Source organism: Adiantum capillus-veneris, chromosome 9, assembly GCF_014529385.1.
Source record: "Adiantum capillus-veneris isolate H3 chromosome 9, ASM1452938v2, whole genome shotgun sequence".
In the NCBI taxonomy this organism is placed as follows: Eukaryota; Viridiplantae; Streptophyta; class Polypodiopsida; order Polypodiales; family Pteridaceae; genus Adiantum; species Adiantum capillus-veneris.
In genome coordinates this window covers 55974909-55990812 of record NC_140939.1, presented here as the reverse complement: position 1 = coordinate 55990812, position 15904 = coordinate 55974909, and the positions used below count along the sequence as shown (strand labels likewise).

General features: G+C 45.7%; 1 protein-coding gene across 6 annotated transcripts in view; it reads right to left on the bottom strand.

The window, feature by feature from the left end:
• Positions 1-6451: 6451 nt before the first annotated feature.
• The window catches only part of LOC147450509 (filament-like plant protein 4), an 85039-nt gene continuing 75586 nt past the window's right edge, over positions 6452-15904 (bottom strand). For all 6 annotated transcript variants that reach the window (XM_086519733.1, XM_086519731.1, XM_086519730.1 and 3 more), the window contains 3 exons: positions 13466-15824; positions 12889-12949; positions 6452-7459 (listed from right to left, as the gene is read on the bottom strand). In XM_086519733.1, coding sequence (XP_086375859.1) covers positions 6839-7459; positions 12889-12949; positions 13466-15824 — 3041 coding nt within the window. In that variant the 3' untranslated portion in view covers positions 6452-6838. The remainder of the gene's footprint in view (positions 7460-12888; positions 12950-13465; positions 15825-15904) is intronic.

Sequence of the window (15904 nt, the reverse complement as noted above, 5' to 3'; positions counted from 1 at the left end):
TTTACTCATTCTCTCATTTGTGCAATTGAAGAGTGCTCTTGCTCCATCTCCATCTTCTTCTTCTTCACCTCCTTGTGTGTGTGTGTGTGAGAGAGAGAGAGAGAGAGGGAGAGTGTGTGTGCGATCGAGCATTACGAAGGCACGACGGCGGCGAAGCGGTTGAGCGCGGCACGACTGCAGCTTCTTCTTCATCGCGGCGAGGAATCCACCACGAAGGCGAGCGTAGAGCGGTGAGTGACACACCCTTTGTTTTCTTGAGCTTGCTAGTTTAGGCTTGTTGTGTGCTTGGAGCCGTTTGTGGCTCGCATATGGTGTATTGGCAAGTCCCTTGCTTCGACAGTGCGGCAAGGAGCGCACAGTCCTGAACCCTTATCACATCTTCTTTCGCATTCTCTTCCTGCACTTCTTTCTTGATGTTTTTCTTTACTACCTCGATCCAATTCCCTTGCTTTGCATCTAATTCCTGTATCATGTCTTCCTTGAGCTCTGCTATGCATTCTTTTTTCAGTCCTTTGAGTTCCTCTATTTGGGAGATTTCACCTTCTTCTCGTGCTACCCCTCTCATATGATGTATGTCCTCTTGCATGCGCTGAAGTTCTCTAGTGAACTCCTGCTGAATTTCTGCGTGTGCTAGCTTCCATGCATCCCTTTCTGCAGTGAGAACTTTAATCTGCTCCTCCGTTTGCTTCCTCTCCTCTTCCAATTGCTTAATTTTGTCCGACAACTTGCGCATCTCTATGTTGAGTGCTTTGTCGGCCTCCTCCTTGACCTGGGAGATGGCCAGAGCTATCATTTCCTCCACCTCCCTCTTATCAAGGGGTGCCATGATGGGAGGGTGGGGTGAAGGAGGGGCGCTCGTGTGGGTCACCAAGTGTTGAACCTCATACCAATGTGGGACTGTACGGTAGAGAGCAATGCAGGCTGAGGGCAGGGGAAGGGGGGGGGGGGGCGTTCGGCAGGGCAGCAGAGACGTGGGTTCAGCCAAGCTGGTTAGGGTGTGCTGCAGCAGAGGCCGGGATGGCCATGACTATATGACTACTGCTGGCTGAGAGCAGGGCTGGGGGGGGGGGGGGGGGGGGGGGGGTACTGCAAGGTGGCGCAGGTGGGCAGCGAGAGGGTGGCGTGGGTTCTGCAGGTGGGCAGAGAGAGAGAGAGAGAGAGAGAGAGAGAGAGAGAGAGAGAGAGAGAGAGAGAGAGAGAGAGAGAGAGAGAGAGAGAAATGAAATGATATATTAACGTCTTCAAAAGGCCAAAATGACCTATGAGACCATCAGATACAAAGTGGTGAATCTAATACAATGTCTGAAGTACAAGTACAAAAAGTACTGAAAGTAAAAATGAAAACTGAAAATGAAGTGTGAAATGTGAAAATGTAGAATAGGCCCTCTATGAAAATTTGGGTGTCGTGCTAGAATGCCTTTGATCCTCTGCTGGAGTCTCCATCGATGGAGTGTGCTCCTGTGTCTCGGTCGTGGTCATCTCGATCTCCCGAGCTCAGTCGCCCTGTCAATGAGGGTGCCTCTGGTATGAATGAGGGTACAACCTTGTGCTGGTGGTTGGTGTCCTGGCTCCCTCGATCCAAAGAAGTCTGTGATCTGTCTCTGTGACTGTCGTACTCCATGTCTTTTCAACAGACTATCTCTATGTCGGTGTAACTCAAGTAGATATAAGCCAAGGCATCTCTGATCCTGGTACCTCACGACTCTAGCTAGGGGTCCAAAACCCTCCCTCAATAAGCAATGGAAGCACCCCCCTATCTCATAATACACAGTGCAGTGGCATATGTAGTGTAGCTCTATCTCTGGCTCTCTACTGCATAGTTGGCATATCCTAGACTCCAGTGGTATCCCTCTGAATCTACCCGTCTCAATCTCCAACTGGTGTGAGGATGTGTGAATCTAACCAATAGCACATCGTAGACCATGAGACAAATGAGTGTCCATGTAGCTCGGACAAGTCACAAACCCATCTCCCGAAAGTTGGAGAAGATGCTCTTTGTAGAAAGCCATCTTCGTGCCCAACTCCTGTATCGGCTCTACCCATGTCCTCCTGGTGTCCAACTGTATAAGATCCTGACGAATGAGTCTAGTGATCTCCGTCCGTGTGACTGGCAGGGAGGGTGCATCCAAGGAATACTGAAAAGGAGGCAATCTATCCATGCTGAGACCGTGCCTCTGAAACCATGAGATCATCTGCGCATACCAACATGATGCGTCTCCCTGCATCGCTAACTGTCTAGAGGCCTCAAGAGCCAATCTAGTATATCTGCCTCTATGTGTATCCCATAGACTGTGCATAAAGGACACTGATCTGGTAAGAGCCTCAATCTCTATAGGAGGGGCGGCTACCTCCGCTCGAATAATCGCATGTGGTACGGAGGCCTTGGCTCTAATCATCCAAGATATCATAAATACCAAGGGTCTTTCCATGTTCCTCCAACTGTCATGATTCATAGATGGTCCCCAAACCTGGACCCCATAAAGCATAGCTGAAGCAACCAAAGTATCAAAGAGCCATAGCTTTGTTCGTGGTTCTTGAAACTGAACCTGCGAACACATCCTCTCTAGCCCTCCCAATGCCGCATAGGCTCTGGACAGTCTAGTCTCTGTTGCTCTCCTCAGAGTAAACCTCGGTCCCGTGAATACCACCCCCAGATATGTATATTCATCTGTGTACTCCACAGTGTCCTGACCATATACGAGTGTAGGTGCCGATCTCTTGACCCACTGTGATGTGGTGTTAAACACCATAACCTTGGTTTTACCAAGGTTCACAGACAGTCCACTATCCTCTGCAAAGTTGTGCAATGCATCCAACTGTCTCTGCATGCCTTCTGGCGACTCTGATATTAACACAATATCATCAGCATATAATAATAAAGGCATCCATGTCCCTGCTAGCTAAGCGCCTCTGTCACCCTCTCTGTCAATGTAGTAAGAGACCTCATCTACATACATACCAAAAAGTGTAGGGGACAAAGGACACCCCTGTTTCACTCCAATAATGGAATGAACAATGTCAGAAATCCCCTCAAGGGTGCATACCTGGCCAGTCACTGAGCCGTATAAAGCCATGATCCCCCATATGATCTCTGTGGGTACTCCCAATTGCAGTAACCTATGCATCAATCTGGCCCTCGGCACTATGTCAAATGCTTTGCGGAAGTCCACAAAGCAACAATACATTCATCTCCCATGTGCCCGACCCTCCGCAATAATGGCTCTGAGTGTAAGAATATGGTCCAAAGTGGAGAAACCCCTCCTGAATCCAGCCTGTCCTGCTGCTAGTATGCCCTCACTTTCTGCCCATTTACTCAGTTGTTGTTCAAGAATGGATGCATACAACCGTGCCAATGTGTGCCTTATCATAATAGTACGGTAGTTCCATGGCACCGTGGGGTTCCCTGCCTTGAAGAGAGGTACAATTGTAGATAACCTCAAGACTCGAGTAGTCCCTCACACATGACACGGTTAAACAACCGCACAAGAACCTCTGACAATAAATCTCTAGCATGTATCAAGTGATCTGCCACCAAACCATCATGATCATATGCTCGCCTAGTCCTCATCCTATCAATGGCGTTCTTCACCATCTCAGTGGTAAAGAAGGTACTAGTGGTTGGACATGGCTCTAGAGGGTCTGGTAATGGTGGTTGCCCAGGTACTGTATATAATGATGCTGCATATTGATCCCAATATCGGGAGAAGTAATCACTCGAGGAGGTGATATCGGCTACCCCCATTTCAGTACTCTCTTGATGCACCCTACATCTCCCTCACTAAGGCAGAGGTTACCAGGCTCATCAGGCATGACTTGATTCAGCTGGATACGAAAGAGGACATAGATACAGCCTACACATGAGTTGGGTACAAAGATAGATTTCTATAGAGAGCATCTTCTCCAGCTTACGAAGGATGGTTTTGCGATCAAACCAGGATGCATGGATACTCATCTATCCCACGGGATATGATGTGCCATTGGTCAGATACGCACATCCTCACATCAGCTAGAGATCGAGACAGGCAGATTTAGAGGAGTACCCGTTGAGTCCAGGATTTGTCAGGTGTGCCAAATAGAGCCCGAGATAAAACTACATTACATATGTCTCTGCCCAGTATACTATGAGATACGAGGCCGTTTTGACTGTCTATTCAGAGAGGGTTTTGGACCACTTTCTATAGTCATGAGATACCAAGATCAGAAATGCCTCGGATTATACTTACTGGCGATTCGCAGACACAGAGAGGACCTCTTGAAGAGGGGCACAACGAGAGAGAACCAGCGACAGCGACAGATTACAGATTTCTTTCAGTCATAGACAGATGAGTTCGAGAAATCCCCACAACATAGCAACACCAGACGCATATAGCTTGATCGGGCGATAGAGTTGGGGTAGTTCGTCGCCCACGAATGAGGGGGCCCTCTCGTCATCGACGCAGATTGCGATAGACATCCATACCATACAGGCACGACCTAAGAGCCGTCCCGATAGAGTACTTACCTTGGAGGACATTGAACCTCTACACCCTTTTGGATATTGATGTCTCTACTGTCAGAGAGCTCCATTGTATCAGCCCACACAAACCCCCGCCCCCTGTCTTCCTTGTATCAGCTTTCACCCCACCCCTACCCACTATTTTCTTTTCGGTTCTTTGTACTTTTTGTACCCAGACCTGGTATTAGATTCACCACATGTAACCTTTTGGTCTCATAGGTCATTTTGGCCTTTTGAAGACGTTAATATTACATTTCATTTCATTTCATCATTTCATTTCCTCTCTCTCTCTCTCTCTCTCTCTCTCTCTCTCTCTCTCTCTCTCTATGATGGATGGGGGAACATGGAGAAGCCTTTGGTCTCTATGATCTCGCGGCTCATTAGAGCCAAGGCTTCAATACCACGTGCTATTGTACGAGCAAAGCTAGCTGCCCCCCCACTGGTGATTGAGGCGCTCACCAGATCTATCTCCTTCATGCACCGCATATGGGAACTTCCCAGAGACAGATATGCACGCCTTGCACTTGAGTCCTCTCGACAGTTAGCCATGCAGGGAGATACCGCATGCTGGTACGGGGAGATGACATCATGGTTTCAGACGCATGGGTTCAGCATAGACAGATTGCCCCCCTTCCAGTACTCATTGGATGCGCCCTCTCTGACTCTTACACAGTCCGAGATAACCAGGCTCATTCGCCAGGATTTGACTCAGCTAGACACCAAGAGGACATGGATACAGCCAGCACAAGAGCTAGGCACGAAGATGGCTTTCTACAGAGAGCATCTCCTCCAGCTTACGGAGGATGGTTTTGTGACGAGGCCCAGATACATGGACACCCACTTGTCTCATGGAATACGATGTGCTATTGGCCAGATTCACACATCTTCACACCAGCTGCAGATCGAGACCGGGAGATACAACGGAATACCAGCACAAGCCAGGACATGCCCCTTGTGTGACATCGAGCCTGAGACAAAGTTGCACTACACATGCCACTGCCCCATCTACTACGAGATACGAGGCCGCTTCCATTGCTTGTTCAGAGAGGGCTTTGGACCATTCGCTAGAGTCATGCGGTACGAGGATCGGAGATGCTTGGGTTTGTTTTTCCTCGAGCTACGCAGACACACAGAGAGCCTGATGAGAGGAGAGGCTAGCCTGTCTCGGAGACAAATCACAAACTTCTTTAGAGCTGCCCCTGGACACCCGGAGGAGTTACTACCACAGTAGAGCCCGTCGCTTTACATCAGAGGCATACTGATCGACCGAGCGACTGAGCTAGGGAGATCCAGACGCCCACGACTACGGAGGACTACACAACATCGGCGGAGGTTGCATCAGAGGATTCGGATCACTTTGGCTCGACATGCACGACGCCCGGTCAGACTACTGACCATGGAGGAGATTGATGAGATCCGCCAACGACCGATGCTGGATCTCCTGTGATTTACCTATCCCAACTAGTAGTTTAGCTGCTTAGTCCACACCTTGCAGTTTAGGATTCCATAGTATTTTATTTTGTCATTCTGTCATTCTGTCATTTTGCCATCTTGTTACTTTGACTTTGTATCAGATCCACCACATTGTAACTTTCTGGTCTCATAGGTCACTTTGGCCTTTTGAAGACGTTAATATAACATTTTATTTCTATCTCTCTCTCTCTCTCTCTCTCTCTCTCTCTCAAAAGTGTGGTAGATTGGTTATCCCAGTTCCTTATTTAGTATCAGGTCTTAAACCAGGTCTTAAGTTTAAGACCTGATACTCCAGACAATTGAATGCGAGTATGAATACTAAAGCAAAAGAAATCTCTTCCTTTCACTCTTCAAAGTCTATATTTTTACCCCCTCTCAGCAGTTCTTTGCAGTAAAAAGATAATATACATCACATTTATGTGCCGTTCCGGTGACCAGAACATAAGGTACTGACTAAACTCAAGTCCAACACCAGAAAATGTATATGCCTGCAAGACAGCATTTGGAACTGCAATAATTTGGTAGCTGAGTAAAGAGTACAAATCAAGATGATGACGATTATATGCTTTACAAATCTGAGCAGTTCGGATTACATCATCAACCGCTACAGATATGGTGTTATATAACACTAGGAATACATTTGTATATGTTAGGCTGCATGGCCTCACATTTTGAAGTACAAAAAGAAATGTGCTCACACATTAGGAAAAAGCTCAGCTCAGAGCAAGGTAAAACTCTGTCAATGTGCCATAGCCTACAGCGGATACAGAGATTCAAAAACCAGCTTTCTCATCTTCAAGCTTTGTTGCACTTGCCGAATTGACTATAGAGTGTAAGGCATAGTCAAGAGATCTGCAAATCAACCGCTATCTACGCGTTTTTTGCCCTTGAGAAGAATTTAGTGAAGGTGTTGACCTTCTCTGCACTTGTATCGTCCATTGACTTCGACATGTCTACTCCTGTGTATGACCTTTGGCTCTTCTTCTTTCTGTGCAGAGGAGGTTTCGTGCTACTCTTTGCAGCCATTAAAGGCTCCACTCTCTTTGGCCTTGTAAATTCATCCTCAGAAGAGCTTGTCAGTTGCTCAAGAGCTTTTATATAGTGCTCGTGTGCCGGGGTCTTGTTCCCAAAAAGCTCAAGAAGCGGCCTCCCTGACTTTGACAGGCTCATTAGCTCTGAGTCTAATGCATCTGATGCATTACTATCCCTTTGCACTTCCCAATCCGTCTCTTTTGGAGCACGCACACGTATCCTAGCCTGTTGGTAGGTGGATCTCCCTGTACAGACTTCCAGCAGGCCTCTACCTTCTGAATGATGTGCTGGAGCATTATGGAGGAGTTGCTTTGGCGATTGGTACACTTCAAACTTAGTAATTGATGAATCATGATAGCCATTGAATTGTTCCCTTGAAGAGGTGAACGTCTTCAGCTGCTTCCCAAGAAGTGAAATGGTCTGCTGACACTCTGCTAGCTTATCAGCTATTTCCTGCTCCTGTTCAAACAAGCATATCATCCACATACATCACTCTTAAGTTTGAAACACACTTTACTCAGCAAGCCACGTGTACTAAAATTAAGAAAAGTTCCACGTTGGAGGCAAAAGAAATTAAGATTAACATTAATATCGACTGCAATGAGCTTTCGTTTTTTCGAAAACAATCTGGAAAGCTGTAAATTTTCAATAGCCTTTTGTTTTCAATCTGCTCACAAAAATCATCGGAGAACACTCATGCTCTGTATATACTATTGTGTGCACATTGTGTGCATGAGAGAGAGAGAGAGGAAGATGCATAGATGGGGTACCAACTCTCTTCAGGGCCCCCAATTCTGTTACCAGTACTATTTGCTCTAGATTGCATAAATAAAATGTAGTATGTACAATAACTCCTCTCAAGATGAAGCATCTCCGGGGCTGATTAGATCTGACTCAATGTGGGTTGTAGATTGTTACCAAGGGGTAGGTCTGGGGCTGAACTGCACACCTGAACGAGAGGAATCAAGGGCTGAATGTTGGCTGCAATATGCAGATCTGAAACGCTGAAAATACAGCAGATCTAGCATTAACACAGGGCTGAAATGGACGCAGATGTTGGGGGCGATGCATGCAACAGAGACAGATCTAACATGGGAGTTGCAGAAAAGCCTACTCCAAAAGGTGTTTGCGATCTCATGCAAAAACGCTAGGCCACGGGAGGGCTACTGCAGCAAAAGAAAAGCCACAGAGAGGCTATGTAGGGGGTGACGGAAGGGCTACTTAAACTGGGCTGAATTACCTCGAAATTCATAAGGTCAATGGCTACTCCAATTGTGCAAAGTACACTTGGTGAATATCTGGCACAATTAAGGTCGTCACTCACTAACCAGAGATGTGATTGACATGAGACCTTGGAACTTACCCAACACGTTCCCCTAGCCTAAATCTACATGCTTGTGTTGTTGGATATCCAACGAAATGTAAATACAACCGTCAAACACAAGTAAAAACCATTTACCCAAGAGGATTCCAAAACTAGGAAAGACTATAAATAGACTTGTTCGGACATGCAAGTCCTCTACTGAAGGTGAGGTACGGGTACCAAGCTCCATGCATACCACAAGGTGGTCTCCAATGAATGGCCTCATAAATAATGTCCTCCATGGCTACTTCTAAGAGAGAGAGGCTTCTCTGGTTGATGAGGAAATGTCCGAGTGACATGAATAGTCATGATGCAGCTACTTGCAAGCAATGGACTGCAATCTAGATCAACGACGCCTTTGTTAGTTAGTAGCAAACATTAACCTGTGCTGCCACAACTTGGATGGTGTGAAGCAAAATGCAAACTGGATGGATGCTGATAGAGCAGATGGATGGATATGCCAAGTGTAAGGTCACAAGGTGCAACGGAAGTGAATGTTGAACTTTGCTCAAGATGAGTGCTCCGAACTGTGCTCAAGGGTTCCTTTATTGACGGAAGGGAGAGCCTTCCATTCCTTTAGTGAGAGAGTGCAATGGACACAAACAAAGTGGTGAACACTATGAATGAAGGTGCATGAGACTGAGACATAGAGAGAGAAGAATACGACACCAGAATGTTGTCAAAACCCTCCTCCGAAGGCCCCACTCTCTATGGCGAGAGCGATCTACTATTGATTGCACAAATCTCTACAATGCAATGGACTTGCCGACGATGTCGACGACGATGAGGACGACGACGTTGAAATTTGAAAACGCTAAGGACTGAAATCTGCAAATCTTTATCTGCTGAATTCTGACTCTATGTCGGTGACGATGTCGATGGCGACGATGCGACGACGACGCGCTGAAAACGCAGATGCTCAAATCTGCGTTTTCCGGGCTGAAACTGCAAACTACGCTGGATCTGACCGTGTGGCGAGGATCTGTTGCGGGAAGGTGAGATCTACGAGGTTTGGGGGTTCTACTGCGATGTCAGACTGCTGAAAACTGAAAACGCTGCAGCTTTGGTGGTTCCGTTGCGGTGAATCTGCAAAACGCTGATATGCCAGGCTGATGCAAAAACGCTAGGGGTCTGCTAGTCCTACTGACGCCAGGGCTCATTTGCAATGCAAAAACGCCAGGGTTGGTTCTGGGTGAAAACGATAGGCTTGCATTTGCAAAAACGCTGTCTTTTGTTTTGGGGGGGGGGTCTTGCTTAAGAAAGTGCACTGTGGATGTCCGGTCCCTGCTGCCTCTTCTGCCAAGAAGTGCTAGCGCTAGGTTTTCTTATATACTTGGCTTGCTGAATTGCCCTACCCAGTTCCCAACAAAAGTCACTTAAAAATAATAAGTGAAAATTGCCTAAAATAGGAAAAATAGGTCTACGCATTGTAAAACTGCTCTCGATCGGTTTTGATTGTAATCTGATGATCATGCTATGTGCAACCAGAGGATATGCATCTACTCTAAGTGTCTGGACATGCACGGTCTGCGAACAGACTCACAAAAGTACCAGATCACTTATTAATCTAACTGAACTGAACCCATGTCATGAAGTAGCTTGTCCACGTACACATAGGGTTAGATGTGTACATGAAATCCCCTCCTTTTCAAAGTGACGTATTGGTACCAAACTGTATGGCGTCGAGAGAGATCGCCAACAGCGTCTGGAATCCTGGAAAGGACTCTTCGCCGGCCCACTCTGATGTGTTGGTCGTGCGATACTTGAACTTCATAAAGGTCTGCAACACTTGCTTCTTTGGGCCGCGCCGAAAGCGACACAAAGTCATCTATGGCTCCTTCAATGCTTCAACTTCGTTCATAGTCATGCGTCTACCTTCTTCAAGAATCTCCGAGGCTGAAAATTCCTGAAACCACTTCCAACACAAAACATGAACATACCCATTCCATGTAAAGTGACTGAAAAAATTCTAGTCTTTCGAACAAATTGTGCATGCAATGTAGATGAACATAGAGACGAAGTGCCAAACCGTTCATCAAACACACGCAAACAATGGGGTCGAAACTTCTCTTTCTGATCTTAATCAATGAACTGTGGCAGATCACAATGGAAATACACATGCTTGATGCTCAATCCTTCTTGTGCTCTTTCGGAAACTGTGTCATGCTAAGGAAGAGACATGGAATGTGAATTCCTTGAATGCAAACATTTCATCTTTCCATGAGTAATCCGCATACATCCGTGCTCATTCATGAGTAAATCATGCTCATTCATGAGTGAATCGTGCTCATCGTACAATATGGCATGCTTGTGAAAAGGGATCACATAAGGACGGTGACTAAAATACAGAAAAACATCACGAATGAAACACTCGTACAATACATGTTGACTAACCATTCAAACACATAATACTTCCTGTGGGAGTTCTTTGGACCTCGACTCGAGAGCCAAGATCGGTTCTTCGTGATTAATTGAATCTTCCTGTGGGGGTTCTGTGGACCTCGATTCGAGAGCCAAGATCGGTTCTTTGTGATTGATTGAATCTACAATGAGGTTAGCTTCGCTAGAAAAAGCATCAACTAAACCATCATCCTTGTGAACAATCACATCTTTTTCTTGCAAATCATCATGCTCGTGAGTAATCACATCTTGATCATGCAAATCATCATGCTTATCATCTTGCTTATCTGCTTTAGAAAAGAAGAGACTGAGAGAATCTCCTTTTCCGAATTCTTTGCAATCTTCGCCTGCACATTAGAAATGAGAGATGAAGAATGAACAACTTACTCTCCAGGAATGACAAAGGGAGAGTCACTTTTGGCATTGAAAGTGAACGTATTTTCCACCCAATCAATGAGAGGGTTATGCTCACGAAACCATCGAATGCCCAAAAGCATATCACATCCTGAAAGAGGAGAGACTACAAATTTTCTGCAAAGGGACAATTGTTGAGCAGTGGACAAAACATCAAGGCACTCTTGTGTGATGAGAGAGTCCATACCGGGAGAGAAACCACACACCTCGAAAGGAGATGCCTTGCAAACCTCCAAGCGGGCTCTTTCGACAAGAGAGTCACTAATCAAATCACGCATACTGCTTGGGTCAAACAATATGACAAAATGCTGACGCTCACATGACCATAACACTTAATGAGAGACTCATCGATGGGAGAGTCATGAGAGGCTTGGGTCACACTCTTGTTCTCATTTATTGCATTGACAGAGGAAGTGGGTTCTGTGGGTTCTTTAGTTTCGTTAGATTCAAGCTTAGAACATGTTCTTTTTATGTGACCCTTGATGTGACAATGAAAACAACGACCTTCCTTAGAATAAATGCTTTGTTCCTCCGACGTGATTATCCTCCTAAAATTCCTTTTTCTGCCTTTTCATCTAGAGTGAGCTTAGGTTTAGCAATTGTGTTAGCTTTACCCTTCGGTGCATTTGGAGTGTTCTTTTCTGAGAGACTATTGGAAGATTGGTTAGAAGAGTGACCGTTCTTACCATTCTTGCCGTTCTGAGGATTCTGAGAAGTCTGGGAGGTACTTTGAGACGACTTGTTCTCCTTAGGCTTGCCCTTGTTGTGCTTCATCTCTTGGGAGAGAGCAATTGCTACCGCCTTGTTGAGATCCGCGGGGTCGAAGACTTCCACATCAAACTTGATATATTCGTCCAACCCAAAAAGGAAAGCCTCTTTGCGCTCATCATCCGATTTGCGTAATTGGGTGCCGAGCTGCAAAACACGGTTAGCAAAAGACATGACTGGCATACCATTCTGCTTGAGATTACACAATCCTCTTTCAACCGCGCTAGGTACTGTGGTGGCATAAACCGCGTCTTCAACTTGTCTTGGAAGTTGGCCCAATTGAAGGAAAGGGAATGCGTCTTTGTCGACTTCCTCTAGGTGCGCAGCCAACTGTGCCTCTTGCCATGCGTGGTACCAATTGATGGCATCACCGGCAAGGTACTGCCTCCACTCTCTACAGCCAACCAGTACACTTAGGGTGCTACATCTTGGTCCACCACACTCACGGGCCCTGGTGAGCTCGTTGTTTCCGCGTCTTGAGGCTCGACCCGTCCCACCTGCGGAGACTGTCCGTGACATTTAGCTGGAGCCGATCCACACACTTAGGGGCCAGTTTGAGAGACTCAAGGGCAGCTCCGACCACATGCGGGAGCACCGCAAGGCTTTCTTGCAACTCTCGTGCCCAAGGCCCTCCTTCACCATGGTTCTTGGCGCACCTAGGTGGTAGTACCGTCCACCTATGTGGTTGTTTCTCCCTCCCATCTCCTGATTTAGCCATCATTGTACATATCTTGTCTTTTTTTTGGGAGAGCCTCCCCGCATGTTGATGTAGCCCTCTCTAGCAGGGGCAGATTGTAGCCCATCGGGCAGTTTTCTTAACTAATGAAAGGATCTTATTTCTTGTTTTTTAAAAAAAACACTTGATCTTTGACTGAAACCTGCCAGTAAGGGTTAAAGAATTTCACAGACTCACATGGCGGAGCAATAAAGCCATAGTGCGTACCTTGTGTGCCGTTTCCCCACCATTTGTAGTGCTGCATTTTGAGCAAACAAATGCACTGCTCCTGCAAGGCCCAAAATACATATTAGCATTTATAAAGCTACACCTAAAGATGAGCATAGCCATAAACCTGCTTCGTGAAGCCATGGCATGTGATTGAATAATATTCATATGAAAACCTGAAGTATGTAGTGCTAGGATATCTGTCTACTAGCTTCGTGTTATCGGAGAATGATATTGCAGAGAACTAGGCTAATATAAGCAGGTCACGAGGAGCCTTTCATTGCTACGTTCAACTGCATCATGAGCCAGTCAATGTGCAGAAAACAGATGAGCAGTTCGATGCATGCAATCGAGAAATGATATATATTAAGCTCCTTTCTCTCATGCTACTTTTCTACTATAAGACTTCATGATTACAAGATACAGATGATAAACATCTTAGTTATATTGACTGCAGTTAAGAAGCAGCACTTTCTCAGTACTAACTGTTTTGACGACTTTGAGCTTGGATGTTTTTGGTAAGTTGATACATGCCATACAGCACAGAACTTTGAAAGAGATAGGCCATGAGACATACTCAGAAAGCTGCTTTGCAAGTTCCTGGCACTTTGATTCCAGTCCTGTAATCTTCTCGTGTTTTTCAGCACATTCTCTCTCTAGGACTCCTTTTCTATCCTGCAATTGAATATGTTCGATTTTGATCATTTCCAACTGTGACTCTGCTTCTGCTTTAGCGGAGACTACGCTTTGGAGCTGCTCATCCATGAGCTTCCTGGATAACTCAGTAGATGAGAGCGTCTCCTGAAAACTGCACTCAGCCTGTTCTGCTCGGTGAAGCTTTATCCTCAAATGATCAAGTTCGTCTTTGACAACCTCTACCAAATGCTCCAACTCAACTTTATCTGCGTGGAGCTGAGCAACCTGATCATGTAAACCTTCAAAACGCTGAAACTCCATTCTCATGTGAGTTTCCAATGCAACTTTTTCACCCTGAACCTTCCTAAGCTCCCCTTCCAATCTTGTAACCTCTTGTTCCAGTAGGGTTGTACATATTCTGCTCATACCAGTACCCATGGCTTTGTTAGCTTGTTCATCAAACACAACTGGTTCAGTAGTGTCAGAAATACTGCTGAAAGCGTCACTGTCCTGAATGCTTAAAGGTACTCTGTCTGCAGAAAGTGTCCTATTTGTTGCGTACAAGGGTATATTCCTTTCTGAAAGTCTGATTTCCACAAGATCACCTAGTATTGAAGCCATATTCTCCAAAATCTGTACAATGTCAGCAGCTCCTTGAAGAAAAAGTTGGCTTTCTGTAACAAATTTTTGGATTTTTGCCTTAGTTTCATCACTCTTGCAGAACAGATCAGGAGCAGGCACCATGACATCAAGGGTTTTAACAACTTCAACCAGCATGCTTACAGCTGAAGTTAGACTAGGCGCAACTGGTGATTGCTTGAAACCAACAAGAACCTTTTCTGTCTGCCCCTTTCTATGGCAAGTAAAACCACTTGCCTCTCTCATCTTACCCAAAATAGCATCCTCCTCATTTTCATTGTCATGAGCTTGAAGGATTGCATCAAACTGGTAGGGTACAGCTTCCAGGCTCAAATCAGGTGCCGCATTTTGAGATTGCACAGTCGCCAACTCTTTCTCAGTAAATTTCATTTTGTCACCACTCTGCTCATACAGCTGGTTGGCTGCATAAAGTTCTACGTCTTTCTGTGCTAACTTTGGCTCTAAACAGTCAGTGTCATTGTTTGCTAACGGTACAGGATGGTCCACTTCAATGGCATTGTCATGCGGCATTTTGGGCACATCCAAACCAGTTTCTTGAGAAGTGCCCTTTTCTATCTTGATGTGAGCAAGCTCTGAAATGAGGGCAGATGCCCAGGCATCTGAACAATCATCGTGTCCATCCTCCGAGACAGAAGCAAGGCTAGGTTCACAACTGACAGTGAAACTTCTTGCAGCTTCAATGTGCTTATCAAGAGCTGACATTCCAGAATATTTCTGTGGGCCCTTATCATGTAATAAACAATCCAGCTGCTCTTCAACACTTGACAACTTGCTAGCTGTCCTAGCACACATGAGCCGCGAATGCTGCAGCTCAACATCCCTTCGGGCTAGAAGCTCTTTCAGCCTTCGTGTCTCATCCTCCATTGCACTAAGACGGTTTGATAGAGCCTCAACATCCTTGCCACCATTTGGTGACTCTTGTTGCTGCTTGTGCAGCTTGATATCTTCCTCTCTTTCTCTCAAGGGAGTAGCACCCTTGCAAACTTTCTTTCTACTGCTATCATTTTTGAACTTTGAGCTATCTGCCTCCAATTTTGTCTGCATTGATGCACCACAGTTGGGAAGCTTGTTTCGAACCAGGGCCCGAAGACGCTGGCACTCTCCTTCCAATTTGGCTATCTTCCTAGCATCTTCAAGGTGTTGTTTGTTGGCTGCCTCTGTGGACCTTCGGCTTGAAAGTTTCTCTTCATTGCGGGTCTCTAACTCTTTCTTTAAATGACTACAGTCAAGTTTCATAGTACTATAATCTCGTTCCATGGCTTCAAGACGACTCTGCAGTGCACTTATGTTGTTTTCTGCACAAGAGCGCGTTTCACTTATCTTAGAAATTGTAACAGCCCTTTCTTGAAGCAATTTAGAGATAGCTTTATTTTCGGCATCTGCATCCAAATATTTCTTTTCCATGTCTGCCAGCCTTTCTTCTAGCTGAGCACGCGTCCTTTCCCAATCTCTCAAATTTTTTATGGTGGCATCATGTATCTTGGCCTCCTGCTCCTCTCTGACATGCCGAAGCTGTCGCATGCATTCTTTCAAGGCACTATCCAAATGTGAGACCCTATCCTCTGTAGCAAGTTTTTGCTGCATTACTGAATCCAGGTCCTGTTTTAACTTTAGCGCCTCCTGCTCTGCTTTTTCCCAGCCTGGATGAATCGAAAGTAACAATACAACAACATGAGACACTAGAACGTGAAAAAGCTGTAGTAAAACATTTGTCATTTCT